The sequence below is a fragment of the Colletotrichum karsti genome, assembly GCF_011947395.1.
Source record: "Colletotrichum karsti strain CkLH20 chromosome Unknown Scaffold40, whole genome shotgun sequence".
In the NCBI taxonomy this organism is placed as follows: domain Eukaryota; kingdom Fungi; phylum Ascomycota; class Sordariomycetes; order Glomerellales; family Glomerellaceae; genus Colletotrichum; species Colletotrichum karsti.
In genome coordinates this window covers 438469-466392 of record NW_024065940.1, presented here as the reverse complement: position 1 = coordinate 466392, position 27924 = coordinate 438469, and the positions used below count along the sequence as shown (strand labels likewise).

The 27924-nt window shown below is 55.7% G+C and overlaps 11 protein-coding genes across 11 annotated transcripts; 8 read left to right on the top strand and 3 right to left on the bottom strand.

Moving 5' to 3' along the window:
• Positions 1-853: 853 nt before the first annotated feature.
• CkaCkLH20_10482 (uncharacterized protein) lies at positions 854-5123 on the top strand (the record flags this gene model as incomplete). Its single annotated transcript, XM_038893196.1, has 4 exons — positions 854-921; positions 973-1196; positions 2953-3656; positions 4560-5123. The coding sequence occupies 4 exons, from the start codon at positions 854-856 to the stop codon at positions 5121-5123; spliced, it is 1560 nt and encodes a 519-aa protein (XP_038741606.1).
• A 1154-nt stretch (positions 5124-6277) lies between these two features.
• CkaCkLH20_10481 (uncharacterized protein) lies at positions 6278-7374 on the top strand (the record flags this gene model as incomplete). The annotated part of the gene is made up of 2 exons (XM_038893195.1): positions 6278-6620; positions 6674-7374. 2 exons carry the CDS (start codon positions 6278-6280, stop codon positions 7372-7374), a joined length of 1044 nt encoding a protein of 347 aa, XP_038741605.1.
• Positions 7375-7716: 342 nt separating this feature from the next.
• CkaCkLH20_10480 (uncharacterized protein) lies at positions 7717-9423 on the bottom strand (the record flags this gene model as incomplete). Its single annotated transcript, XM_038893194.1, has 1 exon — positions 7717-9423. One exon carries the CDS (start codon positions 9421-9423, stop codon positions 7717-7719), a length of 1707 nt encoding a protein of 568 aa, XP_038741604.1.
• A 1660-nt stretch (positions 9424-11083) lies between these two features.
• Positions 11084-12091, top strand: CkaCkLH20_10479 (uncharacterized protein; the record flags this gene model as incomplete). The annotated part of the gene is made up of 1 exon (XM_038893193.1): positions 11084-12091. One exon carries the CDS (start codon positions 11084-11086, stop codon positions 12089-12091), a length of 1008 nt encoding a protein of 335 aa, XP_038741603.1.
• Positions 12092-12941: 850 nt separating this feature from the next.
• Positions 12942-14807, top strand: CkaCkLH20_10478 (uncharacterized protein; the record flags this gene model as incomplete). Its single annotated transcript, XM_038893192.1, has 1 exon — positions 12942-14807. The coding sequence occupies one exon, from the start codon at positions 12942-12944 to the stop codon at positions 14805-14807; it is 1866 nt and encodes a 621-aa protein (XP_038741602.1).
• Positions 14808-15026: 219 nt separating this feature from the next.
• On the bottom strand, positions 15027-17031 carry CkaCkLH20_10477 (neutral amino acid; the record flags this gene model as incomplete). Its single annotated transcript, XM_038893191.1, has 9 exons — positions 15027-15301; positions 15354-15410; positions 15459-15754; positions 15803-16221; positions 16272-16280; positions 16331-16463; positions 16516-16607; positions 16660-16695; positions 16750-17031. The coding sequence occupies 9 exons, from the start codon at positions 17029-17031 to the stop codon at positions 15027-15029; spliced, it is 1599 nt and encodes a 532-aa protein (XP_038741601.1).
• A 2349-nt stretch (positions 17032-19380) lies between these two features.
• CkaCkLH20_10476 (uncharacterized protein) lies at positions 19381-20670 on the bottom strand (the record flags this gene model as incomplete). The annotated part of the gene is made up of 1 exon (XM_038893190.1): positions 19381-20670. The coding sequence occupies one exon, from the start codon at positions 20668-20670 to the stop codon at positions 19381-19383; it is 1290 nt and encodes a 429-aa protein (XP_038741600.1).
• Positions 20671-21508: 838 nt separating this feature from the next.
• CkaCkLH20_10475 (uncharacterized protein) lies at positions 21509-21856 on the top strand (the record flags this gene model as incomplete). Its single annotated transcript, XM_038893189.1, has 1 exon — positions 21509-21856. One exon carries the CDS (start codon positions 21509-21511, stop codon positions 21854-21856), a length of 348 nt encoding a protein of 115 aa, XP_038741599.1.
• Positions 21857-22540: 684 nt separating this feature from the next.
• On the top strand, positions 22541-23961 carry CkaCkLH20_10474 (c-4 methylsterol oxidase; the record flags this gene model as incomplete). The annotated part of the gene is made up of 4 exons (XM_038893188.1): positions 22541-22705; positions 22759-22874; positions 22955-23213; positions 23314-23961. 4 exons carry the CDS (start codon positions 22541-22543, stop codon positions 23959-23961), a joined length of 1188 nt encoding a protein of 395 aa, XP_038741598.1.
• A 1328-nt stretch (positions 23962-25289) lies between these two features.
• CkaCkLH20_10473 (uncharacterized protein) lies at positions 25290-25913 on the top strand (the record flags this gene model as incomplete). Its single annotated transcript, XM_038893187.1, has 1 exon — positions 25290-25913. One exon carries the CDS (start codon positions 25290-25292, stop codon positions 25911-25913), a length of 624 nt encoding a protein of 207 aa, XP_038741597.1.
• Positions 25914-26246: 333 nt separating this feature from the next.
• CkaCkLH20_10472 (uncharacterized protein) lies at positions 26247-27066 on the top strand (the record flags this gene model as incomplete). The annotated part of the gene is made up of 2 exons (XM_038893186.1): positions 26247-26654; positions 26713-27066. 2 exons carry the CDS (start codon positions 26247-26249, stop codon positions 27064-27066), a joined length of 762 nt encoding a protein of 253 aa, XP_038741596.1.
• Between the last annotated feature and the right edge of the window lie 858 nt (positions 27067-27924).

Genomic DNA, 27924 nt, shown 5'->3' with positions numbered 1-27924 from the left:
GCACGGGTTCCAATATCTGAAAAGACGTATCGTCACTGACTAGTGTTGACTCTCAGCAGTATCATTCGATTGGCAACAATATCTGAAAGGGACATGGAGGCCGAGGTGGATCCAGAAGCCAATTCTGACTGGCTCAGACCAAAGTCGGATTCTCAAGCATGGGAAATCAGATGCAATCGCGCATTAATTAGCGTCTTCTTGAAGGATCAGGCTCTGAGCTAGGTAGATTACATTTCAGCGACACGTCCGCGCCAGGGGGCAAGCAGCCGAATTTGATCAAGCTCTGTACACTCTCGGTAGCCTGCATATCGAGCGGCCTCTCACGCCCAAAGCTTAGAGAGGGCGAGGTGCAGCTCGTGGGCCAGGTGTCAGATCGGGATATGGGAATGGGTTAGGGAGACTTCTGCTGCTGCGGCTAGCTGGCGCCATCACCTGTTGTCCGACTTTGGCGCAAACCAATGAGATTGTGCTCAGCATACACATACATGACGGGGCATGCAGGTAGCTGCATGTCTTATCCAATCAAGTCTTCTTGCTGGCTTTCAGATATTGTATGCTGCCAGTGAGTGGTCGCCCGATCTTATGTGCATCGGACGGCAATAAGGCGGCGCAGTGGCATGCGCCCCAGGCACTCCACGGCCTTGGCAGGCGCCATCAGGCTCTTGCTGCACATTTTATTGATGGGGTTTTGTCCCTCTTGCACTTCATGTCGTCCCTCTCTCAACCAGAGCGCAGGGAAGTGTGTTGTTTACAACTGGACTTCGAACTAAGACACTTCCTGTTCATGATGGCTTCATCCAGACAACGGATACCAGCTACGGAGTGGGAGAAACACAAGATCGCCATCCATCGAATGTTTCAGGATGGCAAGACTATGAGCGACATGAGAGAAACACTCGGCAAGGATGGCTTCTTCGTAACGTAACAGGTCACGCCTCATCTTTCTCCTGGTGCCTTACTGATATTCCGTAGCAAACACCAGCTCGAGTACATCCTTAAGAAATGGGGCGTTCGCAAGAGAGTACCAAAGACATTTGGCGACGCTACTTGGAAGTACATTGGCTACCACTTGCAAAGCGGTAGCCGTCGAGGGAGAAAGACTCAGGTCATCGTTTCGGGGGAAATCCAGAACCCCGACAAGGTTTCCAGAGAAACCAGGAGATACCAGCCGCCTTCGTTGGCAAGCCGTTGGATGCGTAAGTTCACTCCTGATCGCTAATCGTTTTTAATGTTTTTTCCCATTGACTTGGCCTAGAACCTCCAAGACCGAACACACCCGAAGGGGTTCTCATCTCCCTGCGAACCCCATCGCCAGTACCGATGACAATTCGCTGGCCTTCTAATCTTCCATGGCTGCAGTTCCAAAGCAATATCCCAGCACGTCAGTACCGCATCTGCCTGTAAAAGCATTCAGAATCTGACCCCAAGAAGTTCTACAATTGAATACCTCACCTAATCCGACGGGATTGAGCTTGCTTCATGGGCTGCGCCCACTGATGCCAACGCTGAGTCTAGATTGTCTGGGGCTTAATATGGACCATGTCTCCCAACTTCCTACCGCGTTTGGGTTATTGATACCTGAAGCATACGAGAACGAGAATACCAGCCGTGCTCAACTCATGCTCAGAGGAACACCTCTGGAGAAGGTCCACGAGCAGATGAAGTCAATGCTATATTGGTTATCCAACAACTTTCCAACAACAATGTCCGAGTGGCGCCTTATACTTGACCTTCTTGATTGGTCTGGTATCACCAGCAAACCATTCCCCTTTCGACAATCCAAGGATTTGACAGTTGAATCAATCTCGGACAACCTTTTCATTAAGGCTCTGAAAGTGGTCAATCTCGAAGACATCATTGATCATGGGGATTTGCGAACAAGAAGCGAAAGCCTCACCAGCTGGCTCCTTCGATCGGGGCAGAGCCCCGTTGCGTTTACGCGGGATGATATTAATTCGCCTCGCTCAGCGCTGCGGTCAGTCATCAACGGATGTAAGCCTGGCATTGCACTTGAGATGCTGGATCTCAACGCTGGGTTGGACTGGCCTGGTTTGGCTGACCGCCGAAATCCTTTGCTAGATGTAATTGAGGTTCACGGCGATACTGGAGCAGTCCTGCTCCAGCGGCTTTTAGAAGTTGGGTTCTCATTGAACGAAGATGGAAATCGAAAGTCGAGTTATTCGGACCCTTCTGCTCTCATGCTAGCAGTACAACTACGTCGAACCAAACTCATGGAGATACTTCTACAGAATGGCGCCGACCCTTTGTTCTGGTGCATTGCTTCCAATTCATCAAGATTGCTGTACCATAACGGATCGAGCACACTGGGCCATCGCGCAAGGCTCAGTGTCATCGGATGTGCCATGGAAACAAGTGGTGAAGAAACAGCAAGACAAACCATGCAGCTTTTGCTAAAATATGCAGACCGACATGGGTCAGCACCGCAAGATGGTCATTTCATTTCGCCAGATGTCTTCCTAGCTGCGGCGTCTTGGGGCCATGACTCAATTCTTGCTGAGTTAGCAAAAAATGGCTACAAGATTACAATCGCTGATAGTTGTGGATTCACTGCGCTACACATGGCGGCATTCTGGGGACAGCTCGAAACTTGCGTATTCTTGCTGAAACATGGAGCAAACGTGGATGGTGCTGGGTTCCCTTTGGAATTACCTTCACCTCTTCATCTTTCAGCAAGACAGGGGTATAATTCTATTGTCAAAGTCTTGCTACGCGCAGGTGCTGACGCTAATGCAATTGTGGCGGTCAAAGAGTTAGAGGCGTTTAATTCCTACAGCACAGACCAATGGTTCATCCTCAACTTCAAAGGAAATGTCAAAGGAGAACTTGGGGATGAACATTGGCCCTCGCTGAGCAATGTTATGGGGGCTGCCATCTTAGGCGAGGAAAGACCTACCGTGCTTTTGTTACATGACCTCGGAGCACAAGTACCAGACTGGATCATCCACTACGGCGCATGCTATCCTCAGGACGTTCAGCTTGTGTCCTTCGGATTGGCGGCTAAAGCAGACATCAACTGGTGTGGGGAGGACGGCCGCACACCCCTGCAGGCGGCTCTGAATATGCGCGGAGGCAGTATGCATTCGCAAGTAAATGATGACTGCCTAGTGGTTGTCAGAATGCTGCTTTGTTCTGGTGCATCTCTCAAGGGTGGAGAGGCTGTACAAGCAACGCTCTTGGGCGAATGGAGACTTGCGGAAGAGATCATCTTTTGTGATAGGATTGGTGTCGCCCAAAGCCTTTTGGTACCAACCATCAGTCCTCCGGAACTTGAGGATGTGGAGGAATATCCTGAGAGGAATCACGTCCACCCTCTCACAAACGATGGCATGTCGATGCTTGAAGCAGCCATCCTCAGTGGTTGCAACGAAACGTTGAAGAACGTCATGGCACGAACTCCTGCAGTTTATGATGCCGGCAGCCTCTGTGCCGCAGTGTTGAGCACCTCGTCTACTGCGACCAAGCTTATCAAAGTCCTTCTAAACAGGCGCCCAAAGGAAGTCGAACCGTCGTACCTGGAGGGCTTAGCTATTGGCATTGCCGCTTTCTACGAGAAGCAAGAGGTCCTCGACTTGCTTCTAGATGCCTTCGAAGCGCCAACATTGGCGGCATTTCCTGTTGACCCAACAGGTTGGAAGGTACATATAATCCAGTTTCTTGGCGACCAAATTGCTGAACTCTGCGATGAAGATGGCATGCCTTTCTGGTATGCACACGAGAGATGCAAAAAGGTTATTTCCCCCTTCCTGTTCGCTCTCCGGTCCAAGAAATCCATTGCGAAGCTTCAAGACCATGGGTACTATCCAGATTCTTCAATACTTTGCCATGCAGCATATGAAAGCACGATAGAAATCGTCCGATATTTATCATGTTTTCCGAGTCTCAACAACAGAAACTGCCACATGGAGGCATTGGCTTATGCACTTCGCGCTGACAGAGAAGATGTGGTTCATGTATTGTTGAGCCTTGACGGAGATATCATCGACATGAAGGAGGATGTCCAGCGTGGAAAATATCTTCTCAGGGAAGCCATTGGTTCGGGTAACATGAACATGGTAAATCTGCTTCTCGAGGCGGGTGCTAACGTCAATGCTCCGGCAAGCTTTAACGAAAACTCAGCGTTGCACACGGCGGTTCGACGCGGCTGGATTGGTCTTGTCAACAGATTGATAGACCTTGGGGCTGACATCAATGAAGCGCCATCGTCTCCTAGCTGGGCAGGGATTATGGAAAAGAAGCGAACGCCTCTACAAACAGCCGCAGAGAAGGGGGCTCTAGAAATAGTTCAGCTTTTACTCAGTTGCGGGACGCGAACGAAAGGAAATTTTCGGCTGAGCTATATGCGAGCCATACAACTGGCCCAAAGCAATGGTCACGGGGCAGTAGAAAAGGTGTTGAAGATGCATAGGGAATGGACAGCTTCTGATCATAAGGTATGGAATGATCGGAGATATTGGGCAGATGACGACAGTCACTACTGTTATAGGAAAAGAAAGTCAGGAATTTCGAAATGGATTTGGTCATCTAAGATGAGCGATCAGGACACCTGGTCTTCGGAAGACGAGGTCGAATTTGTTGACACGGAAGGTCCTGGGTCAGAGCACGAGGTGGTTGATGAACCAACCGAACAGGATGATGAGGAGGATTCAGTCAGTTGCTTACGAGAAGAAGAAGCACCTCATGCCACCGAGCGGGGAGATGACCTCCTGGAGCCGGCTCTCGATGAACGAAGAACTCTGTCCCAGTCACCCAGAGATGCTCTGTTCACCGACGCCATGACCAGCGCAAATGAAGGCCTCTATGCCGAAAACAGCCGTCGGAGAGAGCTCGAATGGGGAATCGCCGAGGAGACTGCAGTTAACAGCACGTCTTACATCGATGAGAGAATAACATTCAACAACCTGCCGTTCACCAATGAGGGATTCACATTCAACAATCCGCCATTGACGAATGAGGGGGTGGCAGATCCGGGAATAATATTCAACAACCTGCCGTTCATCAATGAGGGATTCACATATAACAATCCGCTATTCAATAATCAGGGGGTGGCAGATCTGGAATTGACGGACTGGGAGCCGACGGACTGGGAGCCAGATCGGAACTGAGACCTTACGTGGTATTCTCAAAATCTGTAGTAAATTAAGCGACATCTCTTCTCATCATTAGCAAAACTGAAAACGTTTTCAACCGCCGGACAGGGCACCATCAGCGCCATCTCGGCTTGCTATCTACAGTCAGAGCAGGGCCGAAGCCCCATTTGAGTTCACCGAGCAGCTGCAAACGATGGTCAGAGTTGATGGCTTTCAAGCTACATACTCCTGGTAAGTACTTTGATCGTTGAACGGCTTATAAAGACTGCGGTCTCGTTGATCCAAAATAAACGCTCCGCGATCATCCTAGTAGCTTGACAGTCGTCTATCTCAATCTTGCTAGTTTTTATAACTTCGCGATGCTGCAGCAAATGCAATATGCCGCGCAATATAATGCAGCCACCCTTATTATTCTGGTCAATATATCGCCATACCCAAGGAGTATACATTTTTCGTGATACTACAGCATTTTGGTAGATACTCAAAGTTCTTGTTAGTGAGATAATTAGCTAGGACTATTCTAGTCGTGTCAAGGTTACAATAAGTACCTAGTGAAGTAAATGCTTCATCTGGTTAACAATTTGGAGAATAGCCTTGGCCGACATTTGGTAAGTAATCCACGAGAAATAATCGTGGTATTCCCCAAGGTTTAAACTTTCCATCCAGAATAATGTGAAGGCGTTGTCTTCCTCCTGTAGATGACTCAGGCGAACGTTGCCAAACCCGGCGTTGGGTCCACCCCGAGCGGCTTTGCGTGACAGTGGACTTGTCCGATGGATCCTTGCAAGTCGCGCGTTCGGACAGATTGTTGAGCCGATTGCTGAACAAAAGCAGACGGCCTTTAGAGAATACGTGAAAAGCCATTTGTCACCACCATCGAACCTCAACAACGCAATTCGGGGTCTATCGTGGGCATGGCTTCAAGAGTCAAGATGGCTTGGTCATCATGGCCAACCTGGCAGACATTAGGACGAGCAGTGGATGTTGCTTCGGGTCTTCACCCGGCAAATACACGCTCAGCAGCGAGAAGTCACAACGGACGCTCGATCATCAACGGCAATATAAGTAGCATCTCCCAGTTCAACTCGTAGTTCTTTTAGCCAGCAAGAATCGGAACTCTCATATCCTTCAACAGACCATCAACATCTTCAACCTCACAAAATCCTACAATGAAGGAAGCACTTATCGACAACGCCCTCCGCGTGACGGTCCACGATGTGCCCGTCCCAGCCCCTGGCCCAGGCCAGCTCCTGATCCGGACCGTGGTCTCGGGGACCAATCCTAAGGACTGGAAGATGCCAAAGGTCTGGGCCCCCAACGCCGAGCCTGCCAACCACGGCGACGACATCGCCGGTTACGTGGAAGCAGTGGGCGAGGGCGTCTCGGGCTTTCAGAAGGGCGACCGCGTGGCCGCCTTCCACGAGATGGGCACTCCTCACGGGAGCTATGCCGAGTACTCGATCGCGTGGGCTCGGTCGACTTTCCGCCTACCGGACCATACTACTTTCGAAGGTGAGCAATGAAGGAAACTAATCTTGCGGGGGAAAGGATTGACATCGTCACAGAGGCAGCAACGATCCCTCTGGCCGCGATGACGGCCGCTCTCGGGCTCTACCAGACACTCGATCTCCCACTCCCCTGGAACCCGGCCACTCAGCCCCTCCCTCTGGTCATCTATGGCGGCGCAACCGCAGTAGGCTCCTTCGCCATCAAGCTGGCCGCGCTCTCTGGCGTCCACCCCATCATCGCCGTCGCTGGGAATGGCATCCCGTACGTCGAGACCCTGCTCAACAAGGACCGAGGCGACGCAGTCATCGACTACCGCAAGGGAGAATCCCACGTCATCGACGAGATCGAACGCATCGCGGGCGGAGACGCGGTCCTCCAAGCCTTCGACACCGTCTCCGAGACACGGACGCTTCTGGCGGTCGATAAGGCTCTCGCGCCCGGCCGGGGTAGGATCGTCACCGTCCTGCCGGTGCCATCCAAGGAGGTGTCCGCTACGGTGACCAACATCATGGTCGGAACTGTTCACTCGCCGAGACCGGGTCCAGGGGCGGTGCTCGGGGATAGGGAGTTCGGGGCCGTCTTCTTCCCGTTCATGGGCCTCGGGCTGGAGGAGGGCTGGTTTGCCGGCCATCCGTACGAGGTGCTCACTGGTGGATTGGATGCTCTGGAGGGGGCGTTGAAGGACCTAGAGGCCGGGAAGAACTCTGCCAAGAAGTACTTGCTGAGGATTGGTGAGAACAATGGAGTGAGCCAGTAGCTCTTTTGGGCGATATTGATATCGAATAACTCGTCTCGTCCTGTTATCTACTATCAGATCATGACCGAAACACCTAGTTAGGTATTGTTCAGTTGCAAACGACAATGATTGCAACTGAATTCTAAGCATATCGGTGTTTATGACAAAAAGACGGGGCTTCGGCATGTCACTCAATCTAGCCAATACTAGCCGTCCCGGAGCAAAAACAAATGAGATTCATTAACCGTGGTCCATAAATGACTTATAAAAGCTATTGTACTAATTGTCCAATCATAACGCCCTGATTCTATTGCTAAAGATTCAATAACTGTCATTCTCATACATCATCTCACATTGTCTTCTTTATGCCGACTCTTCCTCATCTCCCCTCCAATGCTTGAACTCGCGAGCAGGAAGCCTAAGCTCAAACATGCGATCAATCTCGATCACACTCCGACCCTTCATCTCCGGTAGATAGTAGAAACAAACCACAACGGCGATCGCGCACAGTCCGACAAAGATAAACCCGGTTTTGGCTCCCAGATGTCCGGCATCCTTGTTGAAGGCGTACGGGAGGACGATATTCATCACAACAGAAGAAGCCTGCTGCACCACACTCCCTACGCCCTGAGACTTAGCCCGCAACCTCAAGGAGCTGCTCTCGCCCATGATGGCATAACCCGCGGGCCAGACACCCATGCCGCAGATGATGACAATGGCTATACATCCGCCGGCCGTGAAGTACGCGACCGCCGGACCTGTCCAGAATCCGGAAATGCTCACACCGACCCAGAGAACGGTCGTTGCGATTAGAGAGATGAGTGATACTTTTCTCCGGCCGACGCGGGACAGGATCCACAGCCCGGCGAGATTGGCGATTGTCCCGGCGACGATGCCGCCGATGAGGATCATCAGGCTTATGCTCGATTTCATGCCGAGGGTCTGGAGGAAGTAGCTCGACTTGGAGATGAGGTCGAGTCCGAACATGGCGGGGAGCAGGTTGGCCAGAATCACAATGTTGGTTCGGCGGCGGTTGGTGCCTTGGAAACAGCTCAAGTAAGTGGCGCCCGAGGAGTTTTCTTTCTCCTCCAAGATACTAGCCCGGATCTTCTGGAGAGCTCGGAGAGCGTCAGCACGGGGAGCATAGAGCTTGCGTGCAGACTCGAGAGCCTTCTCCGAATGACCCTTCTCTTCCAGGTACGCCGGGCTCTCCGGAAGAATGAGAGAAAGCGCGAAGGGCAAGACGCCCAACGTCCACTGGGATCCGAAGGAGGCGAGATATCCGGCCCGTCCCGGATACGTGTTCAAGACGAAGAGCACGATCGATCCGATCAGCTGGCCGACGAGGTTACCCGTCGGCACGAGAGCTAGCGCCGAGCCGCGGAGCGACGTCGGTGCGGTTTCGGAGATATACGTCAGGGCGGTGACTTTGAGGATGCCGATGGCGAAGCCCTGGACAGTCTTACCGACGAAGAACATGGATCGCATGGCGGTGATGTCGGATGGGATGTACGAGAAGAAGATGCCCGCGACGCCGACCGCGCAGATGACACTCCCCGTTCTCAGGCTTACACGGCGTCCGACGCGGTCTTGGTACCATCCCGCGAAGACGGAGCCGAAGGCCATGCCCAGAGGGATGGCTGCGGACCACAGGGAGACCCAGAGTGCCGGGATGATCCACTCGCCGTCGAGGACTTCGCCGTAGTCGTGCTGGAAGGACTCGACTGCGACGATTGTGCCGACGATGACGAGGGCGTAGCCCCATCCGAGGACGATGATGGTGAGCGAGAGGGCGTATGCTACGAACTTTGGGTATCGGCGGATGGCTTGGCCGAGAGGTAGGTCTTCGTCGCTGTCCTCGTGGTTGGATGATGTTTCGCTCGGTGGCTTCATGAGGGGGTTTGCGGAGCCGTCTCGGCTATGCCCTCCTAGATGCAGTTTGTGGTTTCGACTGGGTCCGGACTCCCTCGAGTAGGTGATGCTGGGTTCTGTTGAGTCGATACTCTCAATATTGATGAGGTTGATGTTAGCTGGCGTGCTTCTGTTACTGTTGTCGTAGGAGGTAGCCATCGCGAGGGAAAGTGTTCGCCTGGAACACGGCTGAAAGAAATGTAAAAGACAGAATACGGCAGAAGATCATAAGTTTCCTGGCAATCAAGTCTTGGAAGATATGAGGTGTTGTGATATAAGTTTAATGCTGATGCGATGGGATTGGAGGCATTCTGCTCGTGCAATATTGAGCGATTTAGGTGATTCTTATGTCCTAAAGTCTCAATATGTCTCCGCAGCTCAAACCATCGACTACTAACACCGAGCGACTCATCGAAACTGGTGATACCGAAGACGCGTTGCAAAGGATTCAAGACACGCCGAGGCGCAGCACGGCAGTCAAGCAACACGACATCCCAAGGGACGAACTTTAGCGCCAAGAGCTTTGCTGTCGTGGCCGTGAATACGCCATTCCCATCATCTGCAACGACCCTGAGAAAGCCTCAGAGACCGAAAATCGTTGGTCTGGTATAAAAATAAGCATATGGGAAGGATTCGGTGGCAGGATGGCGCAGCACGGAGTCCAAGCCAGGCACCGCTGGAAAAGAAACCAACGGGAACGGGAACGGAATCGGCAACGGTATCCACTTGATCGGGACCCACTCGACCGAGATCGCCCGGGCCCCTCTCGGCCTCGCTCCGATTGGAAGACAGGCCCTGCGGACACGGATTCGGAACCATGAGTCTAAGCCATAGGCTTCATCAACAATATTCCCGATGTTGATGAAATTCTCCGTCGGTGTTTTCTCTCGAAGCCGAAGCAGCACTGGCTGTCATCAACGAAGGAAGCGGGATACGAGCGGAACTCCGGCCAACACTGTGAAATGTGCACTGCCCATATCAAGAACTTAAGGGTTGGTCTCCCAATTTCTATCAACTGCTTTTCTTTCTAATTGTATGTTGCTATGGACGTTTCCGTTGTTCACATCGAGACGCAGACACCCGTTCCCGCATCTCTATGCGATCATTTACCAGCTTGTCGGGAACGTTTCACGACCAATTCCTGCAAAGCTCGGCGACCGGTTACACCAAATCGACGTCGCACAAAACACCAGGCTCATTTAGACGATGGAAAAGATGAGACTTCGAAGTACATCGATTAGGAGCCACCACCCTGCTAATGCCTCGGGTCTGGGGGCCCGGGGACTAAGCATGGTCGCTTAGTTAGGTGAAAACAAGACATCCGTTGCTATCTAGTTGTTTCCCAACGACGAGGGACGGCATTTAACATCTCGGAACTGAACGAAGGGGCCGTACCAATACACGATGGTCCATTACCTGAAAAACATCGCGACAGCGGCATTCACGTTGGCAACGAACTAGCCAAACAACTCCGCTCATCAATCCAGGGCCGAGCATGCGGAGAAATGACGCAAAACCCCCAAATACAACACGCCCCGGTCCCTGTAGATCCCCTCATCTCCCAAGAACCGAATCATCAGATGACTATGGCTGAAACACAGTGACGTTCCCGTTCGCCGGTCCAAACGCGCCGCTCTCACTCTCATCAGTCTCACATCTCACTTTCTCCAAACCACGTGCGATTTCCAACCATCACAACGCAATCTCAAAGACAAACCAACAGTAACTTCACCACTACCCCTGACGCTCATTGCTTCTTTCGACACGCACATCCGAGATTTCATCAATCCTGACAACATCACTGCAACATCACCAAAAAATGTCCAACAAGACAATCTGCAACATCGACACCCCCGACCCCTGGATCATAGCAGGCAACGGCCGGTTCTACTTCACATTCACCCTCGACAACCGCATCGAGATCTGGTCCTCGCCCACGCTCGAAGACTTCCACCACCCCCAAAAATCGACAATCTGGCACCCGGCCCCCGGATCCCCCTGGTCCGTCAACATCTGGGCCCCCGAGCTCCACTACCTCGCCGGCCGCTGGTACGTCTACACCTGCGGCGCGCCCCCCGGCGTCGGCAACCCGGGCCACCGCACCACGGTCCTCCGCTGCGCCTCCCAGGACCCCATGGACGCCTCCGCCTGGGAGTTCCTCGGCCCCCTCAAGGGCATGCCGGACCACTGGTCCATCGACGCCACCGTCTTCAGCCCCGACGGCAGGGACCTCTACTGCTGCTGGTCCGGCTGGCCCATCGGCGACCACTCCGACACGGAGCAGGACCTCTTCCTCATCAAGATGGCCGGGCCGGAGCGGGCGCTCACCGAGACGCTGGTGTGCATCTCCCGCGCCGAGCTAGAGTGGGAGAGGCCCGACGACGGCCGGCGCGGGGTCAACGAGGGCCCGACGTGGGTCAACATACCGGGCGTCTTCCGCGGCATCGTCTACTCCGCCGACGGCAGCTGGACGAGCCACTACAAGCTCGGCCTCCTCCCTCTCGTGGGACAGGATCCCCTGAACCCGGCGAGCTGGGCGAAGCGCTCGACGCCGCTGATGAAGAGCCACAAGCGGTGCGGCGGGCCCTTCGGCCCGGGCCACGCGAGTTTCCTGCCGAACCCGCGGGACCGGAGCAGGGTGTACTGCGTGTATCACGCCACGGCCAACTACGGCGAGGGATGGGGCAACAGGAAGGCGAGGGTGATCGACATGGGACCGGAGTGTTTCGGACCGCACGCGCACCCGTTGTGCTGCGCCTTGGAGAATCACGTCCCGAAGCACCACCGCCGGGCCGATGAGAAGAGGGGGTCGTGTATCATGTCATGACGGCTCCCGTTGAGGAGAACGTTTCCAGAACTTCTTGTCAGATACTTTAGTCACTCCTGGTGAAAAGATTACTTACCCAACACGTGGAATAGAGGGAGAAGAAAGAAAATGGTCAGACTCCAATCTCGCAAAGTTGCGAATCCTGTAACGTACCAAACGCCGTCATTTCCCTCATGGCGTCAGCGGCTTCATCAAGCCACCAGGCCTAGCACCGTCCGTCCGTCCGTCCGGTCATCTCGTCTTCTTCTCTTTTCCCATCAAACCCAAAAAGCCCAAATCCCATGTCTTACCAGCAAATCTCCCACATCGCATGAACTCCCGGATGAACGCCCGGTCAAGGAGCACCCGACTAAGCCCCCTTTGTTCCAATCTCACCACCGACAATGGGTGGTAAAAGTAGCTTTTCCAACGGTTCTCCGGCACCCAACAACTCGGACCCCTTCTTTCTTGCAAGATTCGCAGCCTAGAAACATGAGAGGACTGGGAAACAGACAGGATCCCAGGGTGTCGGCCCTTTCATGCAATGCATCCTGCGGGTAAGCGTTCGAGCGTAGGCGCGGTGGCAGTGTCGGCCTTTGCAACCCTCCTCCATCCCCAAATCTCCAAGAAACGAAAAGGCCGGTGCGGAAAACGTCCGGGGGATCGACCGTCGCCGTCCGTGTGTCCGGGCCCCTCGAGAGATTCGAACTAGAACCCCATACAGACAGAAGCAAACAAATACCTTTGTTCGCATCCTTCTTCGCGTGTTCCTCCGTCCTTCTAGGTCCCGTCCCGGTGGCTTCTCCATTGTCTCTCCATCCTCTCCCTCAGCATTTTCACGTGGAAAACAGAAAACAAAAAGACACCAAGAATGAGGTCCAACGAGTGCTTACACGTGGCAGCCGCCGCCGCCCCTTCACCACCAAAACCATCATCACCACAACCCTCCAAATCCTCATCCTACACCTACTCCCCCTTAGAAAGAGACCAGATCCGCCTCGTCGTCCTCGAATCGTCCTCCGACCCGTCGGACCCTCTCACCTGCCGCATCCTCGCCTGCCACCGCAGCGACGCGCCCCCCTACGAAGCAATCTCCCACTACTGCGCCCCGACAGACTCTCACGATGCCCTCATTCGCGTCCTCTCTCCCATCCTCATCCCCTCGGCCCCGACAAACCTTACAATCCCGCACGCCGTCGCATCAACCCTCCTCGCCCTCCGCCACGCAGACAGGCCGCGCACCCTCTGGCTCGACGCGCTGAGCATCAACGCCTCCAACACCGCCGAACGCAGCGCCCAAGTCCTCATCACACCACAAATCTTCCACGCCGCCTGGCGCGTCATAATCCCCCTCGCCGGCGACTACGCGGAAGCCATATCCTTCATATCCCTTGGCCGCTTCCGCTCCACCCCTCCACAAACCCTCCTCCTCCTCCAGCACCTCTTCGCGCACCCCTGGTTCTCCCAGACCTGGTCCATCCCGCAGATAGCCCGCTCCCGCGCCGCCTTCGTCCTGCACGCCGCCGCCCTGACGCCCTTCACCAACTTCTCCCTCTGCGCGCGCACCCTCGACCTCGCCGTACCCGTGACGTCGCCCATCCGGCGCCTCAAACAGCGCGGCGCGATCCCGAGCCTGACGACGACGCAGTTCCTCAAGGCCGTGGCCGAGGCGAGCTCCTGCGCCGCCCCCGCGGACCCGCGCGATCGCGTCTTCGCCTTCCTCCCGCTCTACCCGGCCCTCATGACGCGGTCGCAGATCGAGACGTACCGGAGTTCGGGGTTCGGCGGGGACGACGACAGGGGCGGCGGGATGCGCGGGAAGGCCAGGGGGCTCGGCGGTGGTGGTGGTGGTGGTGGTGGTGCGGTGAGCGCGGTGGAGGTCATCGAGGACGAGAAGACGAGGGCGAGGATGACGGATTACGGGAGTGATGTGAGGACTGTGTATACGCAGTTCGCGACGCTGCTGCTCTCCGATGCCGGGCTGGACTTTCTCTCGACGGTTCAGGGCCGGGTGAAGAGCGACAGGTTGCCGAGCTGGGTGCCGGATTGGAGGGTGAATTCCGGGCGGACGATACTCGCGCATCTACCTCTTACCGAGTTCGCGGCCGGAGGACACTGGGGTGACCAGTCGTTCCGGATTGTGCCGACCGAGGACGGAGGGAAGCTTGAGCTCTCGGCGGTTTGTCTGGGGGAGATCGCGGTGCTTGGGAACGCGTGCGATATTAGGTGTGAAGGGTGGGAGGAGGTCGTGTTCCGGCAGTGGAGGGACTTGGCGGAGGATGCGAGGCGGGGGAGGGGTTTGAAGGAGTGTCCCTCCAAGATTCTGGAGGCATTCGTGCAGACCGTCATGACGGACTCGGATGAAGAACATGTCGATGCGCGGAAGATGCTCTGTCGTAGGGTCTCGGTGCTGGATGAGAAGAGGCAAATTGACAGCAAGGCGCTGTTTGACGGCCTAGACGATGAAGCGATCACCAAATTGCGCATCAGCTGTCACGGGCGCAGGCTTTTCGTCACGTCCAAGGGCATCATGGGCTTGGTGGCGAGTGAAAGCAAAGAAAGGGATCTCATCGCTGTTCTCCCTGGGGCGAGAATGCCTTACAGCTTCCGTCATCGGTATGATCTTGCGTCGGCTGACGTGGAGTTGGTCGGGGAGTGTTTTTTGCAGGGTATGATGAAGGGGGAGGCGTTGTCGAGGGGTGTTTCCTTTGTGAAGAGAGAGATTCGCATTTGTTAAGACGCGAAGCATGTATTTTATTCTCACATCATTCAGCGTGCACGATGGAGCGATTTGCATTACGAGCTGGGTTGTTTCTTTTACCCGCTCTGGAAACACTGTCAGGTATCTATGGTATCATGGAGAGAATCTCCGACTGTAACAATTACGCATGAGCCGTGAGCTCATTCAAGTCATTAAATCCGACGGTCATACTCCAACCGTGTCCATATAGCTCGCTCATATACCGTTGCTCGCGCAGCCGAATACCTTGCCGACGGTACCGGCCTCGAATTCTTGAATAATGCCCTCAACACTGGCGTAAGTACCCGCAGTCAGGAACAAAACACCGGTGAGAATGATGATGATGTTGAGTCCCACGGATGCCAGGTCGACGAGCTTGTTGGGTTTCGGAACCCCAGCCCGGTTGTCGGCACCGCGCATGCGGAAGTATGCGACACCCCAAAAGATGAAGCCGAAGAATGAATCGAAAAGCGAAGACATGAGGGAGAGGACTGCCAATGGTTAGATATATATCGTGGCGGCAGAAGAATGATTATAACTCACGAGACGAGAAGAACGGGATCACCTCGGCAATCAAGAAAGCCAAAAGCCAGAGAGCAACTGCAAGCTGTTAGTTGATGAACTCCACGCCGAACGCGGTTCACATACGCAAAATGGTAGCCCAAGATCCCCATCCGATGACGGTGTGCTCGTGCAGATGCTTCGTGCCCTTGAACAAGCGGAAGAAGAGGAAGCGGGCCGAGACACTGGCATACAGCACGCCGAGGAAGATCAGGGTGGGAATCATGAAGGAGAAAGACACCTTCTTGTAGACCTCCTCGAGAGAGCCGAAAGCAGGGGCGGTCATGTACTGGTTGCCGGTGTAGGCGTAAATGACGGCGCCGACGATGCTGAAGACGATGATCTCGCCGATCGTGACGGCCCAGAGCGCCTTGGGGAAGTCCCTAACAGGGATTAGTATCAGATCTGAAGAGAGGACAGATGTGACGTACCGAGGATCCTTCATCTCCGCGATGAAGCTGGGGAGAGTGATCTGCCCAATGAAGGTATAACTGATGTTCAAGAATGCATTCATACCAGAGACGAACGTGGTGCCGTAAATTGGAATGGCGGTGACGACGGGGTTGCCGCCCGTCTGGGTGACGCCGTTCTTGTCAACGTAAGAGGGACGAGGGTCGTAGCCGGCGGGATGCGCTTGAATGCCGGCGAAGATGGTTGCCAGGAGCACGGAAATGAATGTGAACGCAGCCGAGGCGGTTCCAGCCTTGGAGAGGGCGGAAAATGTTCGCGGCAAGGACGAGACCCAGCAGATGACAGTAACAACGATGGAGAAGACGACCGTACGGCAGACGACCGGGTCGGACTCGGTCATGGTGTTGAGGTACTTGGCGCCGACGAGAACATGGAGGCCCTGGGTTATGTGTCAGTGGGTGCGACAGCATGATATTTGAAGATACTGACTTGGATGAACTGTAAAACGTTAGCTGTAGATCGAGTGATTTTGAGGCGTGAATGCGTACCGTATTATTCAAAATAAACATGAAGGCCGTGGCGTACCAAGCCCATTTCTTGCCCCAGAAGAGCATCTGCCCAATGTCGCACACATCACGAACTTCGGGGTGTCTCAAGCAAAACTGCCAGAGCACCAGCGAGCTACAATAAAAGTCAGCGGTGTTCGGGTCCATGACTCGTGGATGCGACGTACGTGTAGAGGACGATGAGCGCAATGACGGCAGTCAGAATCAAGCCGGGAACGAGGCCGAGAATACTATACGACCACGGAAAACTCATGATGGCCTACAATTGTCAGTGACGTCCAACACAACATCGCAATGCAATCGCAACTCACCAGGCAAATGTACTCGGAGAAGAGCAATCCAGCAGTCTGCCACCGTCAGCATTTTCAATCACCGCCACACAGGGACTCGTCGCATCCCACCTTTTGCCAGCTGCACGTCCGGTACTTGATGGCGTGGCCGTCCTCCTCCGCGAGCTGCTTGCCGAGGATCGCGTCGGCGCTCGCCTCGCTGTCGGAGGCGTCGACGATGTTCTCCTGGACGGGCGCTATCCTCGGTCCGACCTTTGTGTTGCGACCGCCGAACCAGGCGCTGAACCCACTCGAACCGCCCGTCTCGGGGTCCGTCCGGGAGTAGTTGAGCTCGGAGGCGGCCTTGCCCTCTGTCGAGGCGGGGGGCTCGGGTTGGCGCATGTCTTTCTCCATGGCGGCGGCTGTTTTTGAGTCGTGGCGGGTGCTGTCGTCGACCGATTGAGGCGGAGGGGGGATGCGATGATCGCGCGGAGGCGATGATCGTCTTAAGATGTCGACCGAACCGTGGAGTGGTATCAATGCAATGCGACTGTTGACGATGCGACGAAGTGTGGACGATAGAATATGGACGTGGGACGTGTGGGAGGAAGATGGGGGAGGGGGGAAGAGATGAAGTAATGCCACACTCAGACCAGAAGTTCAGAGGAGACGGACGGGACGTTGTCTTTGGGCACGGAGGAAGAGGAGGAGCACGTGGGACGGGGCGGGAGAGGTATATGAAGCAAGCAGCACCGATTCGAGATGGCGAAAACAGGAATGATCAGCCAGCAGAAGCAGTGAGATGTTGGATACGGACGCGGGTTCCTTGCAAGTTGCTAGCTATTACCCTGTCCTTCTCTAAGGTAGCTTCCATTCATTGGTGTTGGCCGGAAGTGACACTCGACACTCGAGTGAAGGGTTTCGCCTTCCAGTCCAACTGAGAGTGTACATCCGGAAACGTTGCGAGGCAGGCAGAATCCCATGTACATTCTCTGCTTTCTCCATGTTCACGGCAGTCAGGTACATACGTGCTCGATTGGCTAAGAGATTGCCATACCCGCACTCGACGGAACATGCCCAGTGACAAGCCAGTGAGAGACGGGCAAAAGAAGGCTCGACAACGGCGGGAGGCAACGATGAGGCCTGGAGGAGGAGCAGGGAGTGGAACGGAGTCCGCCCCGGTCAGAATTTTTCTAGTATGTAATGATACATAGTATGTACGCGGTCGAAAGTCTCTTCTCTGCAAAGAGAGCAGAAGAGACGGCCTGGGCTGGTCGCAAAGCACGTCATCGCTGGATATGGAGGAGGCGTCGTACATTGAGCCACGGCGTTGCATTTGAGGCCCGGTAATAAGCACGTAAAAGTCGACGGACTGATAGTCAGTCTCGTTAGCTTCACGGCTGGTCCGCCGCTAGGGACGGGGGGCCTCGAAGTACTTTGTCGATATCAGAAAATACCACGCATTTCTTTCTCCTGGGGGAAACACAGAGAGTGGGCAGTTCGAACGGCTCTAGCGCGCCGCCAGACGAACGTTTCTGCGCCTTCGTGTCCACAGTCCACGTAGTTTCTCTTAGTGCGGTCGGCAAGGATTCCGCGTCTCGTTGAAGAGCCAATTGAGTCGGATTGACCGCGAGCAGGCAGGATGAGAATTGCCCAGGGGATCGGCGGAGACAAGCATCGAGGGATGGATGCGCCACCGGGGGAAAAAGCTTGGTGACGTCGGTCTCTCGCCCTTTCGGGAGCCTGACCGGAGGTTTTTGTGCCATTGCCAAGCAGCGGGACAGAAACAAGAAACAGTCAAGAGATGGCCAAGAGATGAGGCACTTTGCTCGGCGCGGGGGAGTGAGCTTGGCTACGCCTTCCACACGACATGTGAGACGCATTTAGTCAGTATGAGCAACGTCGACTCGTAATTTGCGGTGAAAATGAGAGGCGATGAGATTAGTGAGTTCTATCTCTTGTTTACTCTCATTTAGCCAATTCAACTGTGTTTACCGCTGTGGAAAGGTGAGACTGAGAGTGAGATGGAGAGACTTCCCGCGTTGAAACCGGGGATGCCAGACACCACCAACGATGGCCCCAGCTGTGGCTCCGCCTGACACCCCAGTCACACCAACACCAACCCGGGATGTAGCATGCAGCACGCAGGGTTCGGCGGGGAGCGAGGGCACCGGTTCCCTCCTCCACGGAAGTAAGCATTGGACATCAGGCGGCAGCAGGGCGAACAAGCTTGAGAGAGATACGTTCGGGATGGTAAGCCCGAGGGTTTAGTGAAGAAGTGAGGTAAACTCTCTCGCCTTGCTGCACGGCGTCAACCAACAAGAAGATTAGATGACACACGGATCGGGATGGTCGTGGGAGGTATTTCACGATAGTCTTCAGTCAAGGTCGGGATACGGCCGCCATTTGATGTTTGGACCCTTGACAAATGACCGAATGCTCAAATTGCGCCATCGGTTTTCACAATTGCATCAGTGAGAGGAAAAAGGTAAAACTGACCACCCGATGCGACGCGGTCCCAAGCGGGCGGGACATTTGAAAATGCTGATGGGATGCTACTTTGCGTGTGAAATCCAATGCAGAAGAAATGCAGAAATGCAGGGAACCGCCAACTCCACCACTCTATGCTCCGTCCGGGATGGCGCTGTTTGCCTGCAAACGCAACCCGTTTGCGAAATCCCGCCGTCCATGCTGTGTGTATACTCTAAATAGCACGCGCGACATGCTCTGTACTTCTCATCCTGAGGATCCTGTCGTCTCTCCTCAAGGCACCTGCGTCTCGTCAAAGTCGCACCACCTGCGAATAACCTCATCCACCAGCTGAATTCCCTTCTTGCTCGCCTGGATCTCGAACCACTCCCGGTGCACCGACGTACACCCATCACAATTAATCGGCCCCGCGTGCAGCCCCATACCCGACAGCTCGATGTGAATCAGCCTCTCGACGCGGTGCACATGCGGCACCATCCGCGGCTGCTCGCCCGAGGCCTGGCTGGCGCCCGGGATGTACGGATAGTACCGCAGCACCTCGACGTCGTACGAGCACTGCCGCGACCACTGCTGCATGCGCCGCTGCACGTTGGCCGCGCGCCCGATCTTGATCAGCATCTTGTTGTCCGCCGACCCGGAGCCCTTGCTCGCGTTCGCGACGGCGGACGCCACGTCGCTCGTCCGTCGCTGGCGCCCTCCCCCGCGGGGCGGCGACGGCGGTGAGAGGAGCCCGCGCGCCTCGCTCACCGGCGCCCCGTCCTTCTTCGAGGTCGGCATGATCCAGAACATGTAGATGTAGCCGGCTTCCTCGGAGGAGCCGTAGGGCCGGGCGAGCTCCGCCATCAGCGCCGAGGCCGTCTGCGGGTCGGTGGTGCCCGGGATGAGGGAGAGGTACTGGGCCGTCTGGGACTGGGAGAGAGGCTGCGGGGAGGCCTGGTTGGAGGAGCTCTTGCGCGAGTGGCGGCTCGAGGTGCTCGGTCGGCCCGAGGCGGAGGCGCCGGGCGCGGAGAGGTGGTTGTTGGAGGGCCGCGAGGGCATCGCGGCGGAACCACCGTTCTGTACGGGTCGAGGCTGAGGGCGCGGGGGTGTGCTCTCCTCGTGGACCTCCTCGAGGGGGATGCTGAAGCAGAAGCAGAAATGCAGCTCCTTGCCCTTCTTGGTGCTGGGTCGCGACACGCCCTGCGGCTTCTCGGAGGGGCTCGAGTTCGGCTGGGCGCCGTTCGGTCGCGGGCGCTTCTGCTTCTTGGAAGGGTTCGAGCCGACGTCGACGAGGCCGAGGCGGTCTGCGAGGGTGTCGATGCTGCTGCGCTCCCCGAGGATCGGCCGGCCGGACAGCCTGGGCCCCGGGCTCGACTGGGCGGAGCGGCTCGCGGCCTGGTCTCTGTGGTGGTGGCAGTACAGCGACTCCTCCTTGACGGTGGGTGAGAGGAGCTTGCCGCGGACGGGTTGGACGGGGTTGCGGCAGAAGTTGCCTGAGGTGGTGAGGCCCTTGCAGGTTGTGTTCGGGTTCTTGGAGTCAGACCTGCCGAGGCGGTCTTCGGGGGTGTTGGCTACGTAGCCCATTGTTGACGCCGTCGAGGGGTGTGACGACAATAGCTTTGGCTGCTTTGTGTTCTGGCGGTGAAGATCGTGACAATGGAATTGTTGGTGTTTTGGAACAAGAGAAGAAGACGCGTCTATCCAGGACACAAAGGCAAGCTGAAATACGCCAAAACACCGCCCGATGATGCAAAGGGCACTTGGCAAACCGACTCACGACACGTCAAGGGCGTGAATCAGGGCCAGTCGAGTGCCCAGTCGGTCCAGAAGCGTGGTTTGCAGCATGTTGGTGACTTGTCGTGTGCCCTGGTCGCAATTTGGGGTCGACTGGGTCGACGTGACGGCCTCTGATTCCGCTGACTGGTGGTGGTTGGGGCTCTCGGTTCTCGCGTAGCGCTGGCTGATCCATCCTACAGGGCACCGAAGCCTGCTTCAGCGGCCTGAGAGCCCTGCTGGCGATGTCATCGGATTCCCCGATGGGGCTTAGCCCGCACAGCCTCGTTATGTAATGAGGCTGTGGCTGGGCTCGGCTATTCCAGCCACACGTTCTTCCGTTTCCGGACTTGCCCACAACACCAAAAAATACATCACCGCCTCTGATTTTCTGCCTCACTGCGCAATGCCAGCAGCAACGCCGCAGCGACAAGTCAACTGATGCCGCGTGCTTCAGCTGCTCTCAAACGGCCAAGAGATACTCCGTCATGCACTCCGCGACTTCAGCATCTAATCTTTTCCCATCGGAGATTGCACTGGACCTCAACGACGATGAGCTTCCTTCATTTTGAGTGCCTTCGTTGGGAATCTCTCCCGAGCTGAAGAAAGACGCAAATTTTTTACCGGTCAAGCAAAGCAGGCAACCAAGATGCCAAAAAAACTGCTTCCAGCTGAAGCCAACACCGCCGCTCAGAAGCTCGTCGGAGTCATTGGCGACACCAAGATCCCATTGCCATCTGCGTCAATGTTCGTCAACCTTCAGGCAATCGGCCAAGCGACCCATATCGTCATCAATTATACCGCCCAGAGCGCATCCTTGCTCAACATCACAGACGATGACGGCCCAGACATCTCCACACAGCAAGTCCGGCTTCTTTCGCCCACTTCCGCCGGATTACCATCCATCGACGCCGATTCGGTCCACTACTGCCCGTCTTGGATATACCCGCCTCTACAGCGCGGAAGATGGAGTGACTGCCGCGTGTCTGTCGAGTGACACTACCTTCGACACCATGTCTCCCCCGGAGGAGACCCATCTTGGTCCCGACGAAATGCAGAAAAGCCGGCCGGAGTGGAGGGGTTCGCCGGATGATTTGCACCCGGCCGACGCACAATCACTCCATGGGGCGGGGCTCACGTCGAGGTTCAGCTCGACAGGACCCTTCGGAACCTGACAATGACACCGCAGCTGCCGGTGAAATCATCTCCAAAGTCCCAATTCTCATGATGCTTCATATTCGATGAACCACAAAGACTCCTCGGAATCGTTGACAACAGACGGAGCTGAACTCTCTCGGTCACGGCCAATCAACACCAAAGCCATCCAACAAACATCCTCATCTTCGCCCCTGAGAGCCGGTAATCTCGGAGCCCTGGACGCGGCGACCAGAATCACACCACAAACGAACCATCGGCAAGTGGGTCGCCCGGGGTCGAGGCGGTCTTGGAAAACGGATCCCCAAACGCCTCTCTTTCGAGTTCTCTCCTCGGTCTTTGGTGCGATACTCAGGGAACAACCAGCCCAAAGGGAAACGAAGACGATCAATTCCTGTCTCCAGATTCGCCAATCTGATCAACCAGGCCCTCGTCCAATTGGAACAACTCTGCGGACTATGATTCCCTCAGCAGCTGTCAAATTTCGTATTCGGTTTTTAGGTGGCACCCTCCTCTCTGCAAAAACATGCAAGCAGTCGTACCACCGCCAGAGCGGATGCCGGTGAATTTTTATCGTGCCATCTCCAATATCCGCATCGGCGTCTGCGAACCCCTGCACACGCGCCGCTTCTGTCTCTTCGAGAAGCATGCTTCCAAAGCCCGCCAACAGAATGTAATCAACTTCTCCACCGTAAGGCGAATGCTTTATATTTCTCCGTTGCCCCCTATGCCGTCTTTGCATAGTTCTTGAGGCCCGGGTCGCAGTCATCGCGTTTTGAGAATTGGGATTTTGTCACTTTGCTTTCGTTCTCTCTTTTGCTCCGGGGCGCGTCTAATATCATGGCGTCCTCAGTCTCTTGGTATGTCACCGCGATCCGTCTCACAGAAACACACCCTCGCCGCATTCGAAACAGAAGAGCTGACTTGAACCTCACCGCAGGAACTCGACCGTCGTGTTCCCCAACCACACCGACTCACAACAGAGCTACCTCGGCGTCCTCGACGACGTCAACAAGTACAATGTCCAGCTCAACATCGCCGAGCGCCTCTGGGCCGCCTGGTACCTGTGGATGCAGAACGACATCCTCGCCACCGGCATCATGACCTTCGTCATGCACGAGACCGTCTACTTCGGCCGCAGCCTCCCCTGGATCATCATCGACGCCATCCCCTACTTCCGCAGATGGAAAATTCAAGATGTGAGCCAACACCAAAACCCACCGGCGGCGAGGATCGCAATTCCATCTCAGATCCCGCCGGCTTTTGAAGACCACGGACTAACAGGAAAAAACCCACCAGCAAAAAATCCCCACCTGGAAAGAACAGTTCGAGTGCGGCGCCCTCGTCCTCTTCAGCCACTTCACCGTCGAGCTCCCCCAGATCTGGCTCTTCCACCCCATCGCCACCTGGTGCGGCCTCGACTACGGCGTGCCCTTCCCGCCCCTGTACAAGATGGCCTACCAGATCGCCATCTTCTTCGTCCTCGAGGACACCTGGCACTACTGGATGCACCGCGGCGCCCACTGGCCGCCCCTCTACAAGGCCGTCCACAAGATGCACCACTACTACTCCGCCCCCTTCGGCATGACCGCCGAGTACGCCTCCCCGATCGAGGTCATGTTCCTCGGCCTCGGCACCGTGGGGTCCCCGATCCTGTGGGTCTTCATCACCAAGGACCTGCATTTGTTCACCATGTACATGTGGATCGTGCTGCGGCTGTTCCAGGCGATCGATTCGCACTCCGGGTACGACTTCCCGTGGTCGCTGCGGCACTTCCTCCCCTTCTGGGCCGGCGCCGAGCATCATGACGTCCACCATGAGAAGTTTATCGGGAACTATGCGTCTAGCTTCAGGTGGTGGGATTATATCATGGACACGGAGGCCGGTGCCGAGGCTCACCAGCGCAGGCGCGAGGCGAAGCTGGCCAAGGCGAAGAAGGCGCAGTGAGTGCTGCGTGGAAGATGGGTTTCTTATGCCGGAAGTGCATTCGAGAAAGATGAGCCGGGTAGACTCTAGTTGTTCGCTGAGATGAATCGGCCTCTCATTCTTTACGGCCGGGCGACGACTTCTTTATGATGACTTGTAATTTTAACTAGACTTACATATTAATGCGACGATCGCTCCCTTCAGATCGTCAACTCTGGACATACTATATTATTTCATACTCACGTTCGTTGCAGCCCAGCCAAGAGATACTTTGCTGCCGTTGTTATACTAACTAACACATGTCGCAAAGCTGTCACCGAATAATGGCGCTCATCTCATATCAACACATCATCGACCGTCAAAATGAACAGCGTGCCGTAGGTAGAGCATCAGATGGGGAGACATCCACTCCCTCACCGACGTCTCCGGTGGCCTCACACGACACGAAGCATATCCCTTTCTTGTTACAGGCTGCGTTCATGTGAGTGCCCTCAAAACGCTCTCAGAATCACGAGCTAACACCAAGCACGGCACATCGGTCCCGGAGGCCAGGGCAATCTGGTCCCACATCGCCGGCATGGGCCGGAGCCTTCCGGTCCTCCCGGGCGAGATCGAACTCTTCTCGTGCGCCGAGCCTGTTGCGACTCGCTTACCTCCGCCACTTGACATCTCGGGGGCCTTGCAACCGCCGCCGTGGTGGACGCCGGGGTGGTTTTGGTTGTGGATCGGGTGGGTGAGGCGGAGGCCAGTCCCGGAGGCGCCTTTCTCGTATCGTCCTGGCGAGATACAACTCTGACCGCATCATCTCAATGGAACGTCGGAATGTTTGGTCCAACGCCGACAAACGACACTGGAATCGTATCTCCTCAACTTCAATTACATCGCGCCCGGCTCAACAAAAGTAACAATACGGGGCTAATTGCGACTGCCCCAGCTCCCTCCGACTTCACACCCCGGCTTGTTCGTCCGCCCGCCCAAGCTGTTTGCTCATTTTAAATCTCACGCGGCCAGCCGAAAGGAGGCAAGGTGACTCTCGTCTTCTTTCTCGCCCTGCGGCGGCGCGACCTAGGCGATGTGACACAGGAACATGCGCCTGTGTGGCACGGCGTATCCAAATTTGGCGCCTTTTCAGCTTCTTCGCTGGTCTGGCCAGGGTTTCGTGAGATTTGACGAGTCCGTCGTAGGGTCGTGATTGGGTTGCGCTGAGGATGACTTTGACGAGTTTGGCCTCATTTTCGCGTGCTTTAAAACTGCCAACTGCCCATCTCAACAATCTCGTTCCCTCATCATCCACCGTCACTCACTCTCATCATCAAGGACCATCACACTCGTTCATCTCACCCCAAAAAATGTCCCGCTCCATCCTCCCGACCCTGGCCCTAGCCGCCCTCGCCCTCGCCAAAACAGACCACGAAGGCTGCACCTCCTTCACCTCGACCGTGACCGCGCGCACCGAGATCGGCTACGGCAACACCTACGAGACCGTCATCTGGTACGTCCCGGACACCCTCGAGATCTGCCAGGGCGTCGACTGCGGCGGCGGCCGCGCCCCGCCGCGCAACGTCCCCGGCTGCCCGATCTACTCCGGCACCGAGACCGTCACCCCCAAGTTCCTGCCCACGGACCCCGCCGCGAAGCCCGCGGCCAGCACGACCGTCGTCACCGTCACGCCTACGAGGACGAGTACCGTGGAGACGGTGACGAGGACCGCGACGACGGCGGCGACGGAGGTGGAGACGACGGCGAGTGCGCCTGGGAGCGTGGTTGAGAGTTTGAGTGTGACTATCTCTCTTGCGAGTTCCGGTGTCTCAGGGGTGACGGAGAGTGCGACCGGGAGCGCGAGCGAGACTGCGGGTGGAAGTGGGACCGGGGCGGCGGCCTCGACTACGGCTACTCCGGCTGGGGCGGGGCCGACGGCAAGGGCTGGTCTTGCGGCCGCACTTTGTGTTGCTGCCGCTGTGGCGCTTGTGTGATGGATACGTTGAGACTCATGGGGATTTGATGGTATAGCGGGTTAGACTCATGGTGAATAGTTCGGAGCATATGAACTAATACTAATACCTTCATACTTTCATGACATGGCGGCGTCGTACGTGAGAAGCTTGGGCCTCACTCAGAAACATGAGCAAAGTTCATCATCTTCAGATCCTGTTACTGTCAATAACGGCTTCCTGTGCATGTTGGTTGAATTATTGGATGAAGGCGGGGGAATCACAAGATAAACGAATGCCGAACGCTCACTGATTATCATACTACTGATCATCGTCTTTCCCAACCTACATACTCCTTCTTCATTCATCGCCATCATGCCGAAACCGACCATAATCCTCGTCCACGGCGCCTGGCACCGCCCGGATCACTACAAGCCCTTCCTCGACGTCCTCGAGCGGAAGGGATACCCATGCATCGCCCCGAGCCTACCGTCCGGCAGCACTCCCCCGCCCGAGGACCCCCCCGCCGCGGACGTCCGCTGCATCAGAGAGGCCGCCGTCGAGGTGGCGGACCAGGGCAGGAAGATCATCGCCGTGGCTCACTCATACGGCGGCATCGTTGCCACGGAAGCCTTCGCAGGTCTCGGGGTCGAGACGCGGGCTAAGGAGGGGAAGAAAGGGGGCGTCCGGTGGCTCGTGTATCTCACGGCGTACATGGTTTCGGGGGATGATTCTCTTGGGAGTGTGTTGCTTCCGCACCCGTTGACGTGGTTACGTGTTGAGGTAGGTAAACTTGACATTTGGCATCACGAGTGGTTCTGAAACAGCTGACTTTGGCTAGGGAATGGAGGCTGTTCTTGCAGAGGACCATGACTACGGATCCGTCTTCTACTCCGACCTCCCCAAGGCGGAACACCAGAAGTTGAAGGATTTGCTCAGGAGCTTCCCTATTGCTTGCGCGGCGTACGTACCAAAAGCCAAGGCTTATCTCAATATCAAGACCGTCTACGTATACTGCGAGAATGATCTCGCGGTGCCACTCTCTGTGCAGCGGATGCTGGTAGATAAGGTGAAGGAGCTCGGAGTTGGTGTCAAGGAGGAAAGCTTGCCGGCGGGCCATTTCCCGTCGCTAAGCATGCCGGGAGAGCTTGCGAGGGTTATTGAAAGGCTGTTGGAATACCGAGCACGTATTTGAAATTACATTTGAGTTGAATAGGATCCTTTCGCCATGGCGGTAGGTGATCTTAGGTCTTTTCCACATGTCCGAACCATTCGCTGCCCCATGATGCTGAAATCAAAGTGCAGGCGGTGTCAAGACGTCTTCTCGGATGATTATACGAGATGAACATGAGCGGTAGCAGTTTATTCACTTCCTTGTCCACCCTTCACTAGTTTCCAGACACCATTGTTATTCAACAAATTTCGAAGCACCTTGACCTCGCAGTCGAGCAGACCAGACTCATCATCATGCCGAGTTCTCAGCCCGACCAACCTTAACCCCCCGGGACCCCTCACCAGAACACTCCGCGCGTATTGGTCTGGCCCGTTTAGACTTTCGGCATGGTGGAGGGAGCATGAACGACGGATCGGACGAAGACTGACCGAGTGGTCCCAGGAGTTAAACACGAACCAACCGGACCGGCACCCTGACCACGGACAGCCGCGCGGAAATCCCGGGCCACGCACCCAGCCCGACTCCCCGGGCCCCGGCTCCATGTCGGTCTCGGTTTCAAAATCCTGGGGTGAGGCACATCACGACACGCTTTACGCGCGCGTTAGTCTGCCCTGACATGCAGGTGTCGCTCCTCTCGGACGAAGGACCCTGAGCCGTGATTTGATGCCGGCGTGCTACGAGATCAGCCGAGAGGAGTAGGGCTGATATGGCACGGGTTAGTGCTATGTGTTTTGTAGTTGGGAACCTGTCGTGTGGTCCCCATGCAGAATGTGCTGTCTAGCTTGTAAGGTAGCGTTTGACGACTCTTATGCCGTGAGCATTTTCGGCATACTAGTCAGCTCCGTGCCGAGACGGATCAGCATGGTTTTGGCCGCGTAG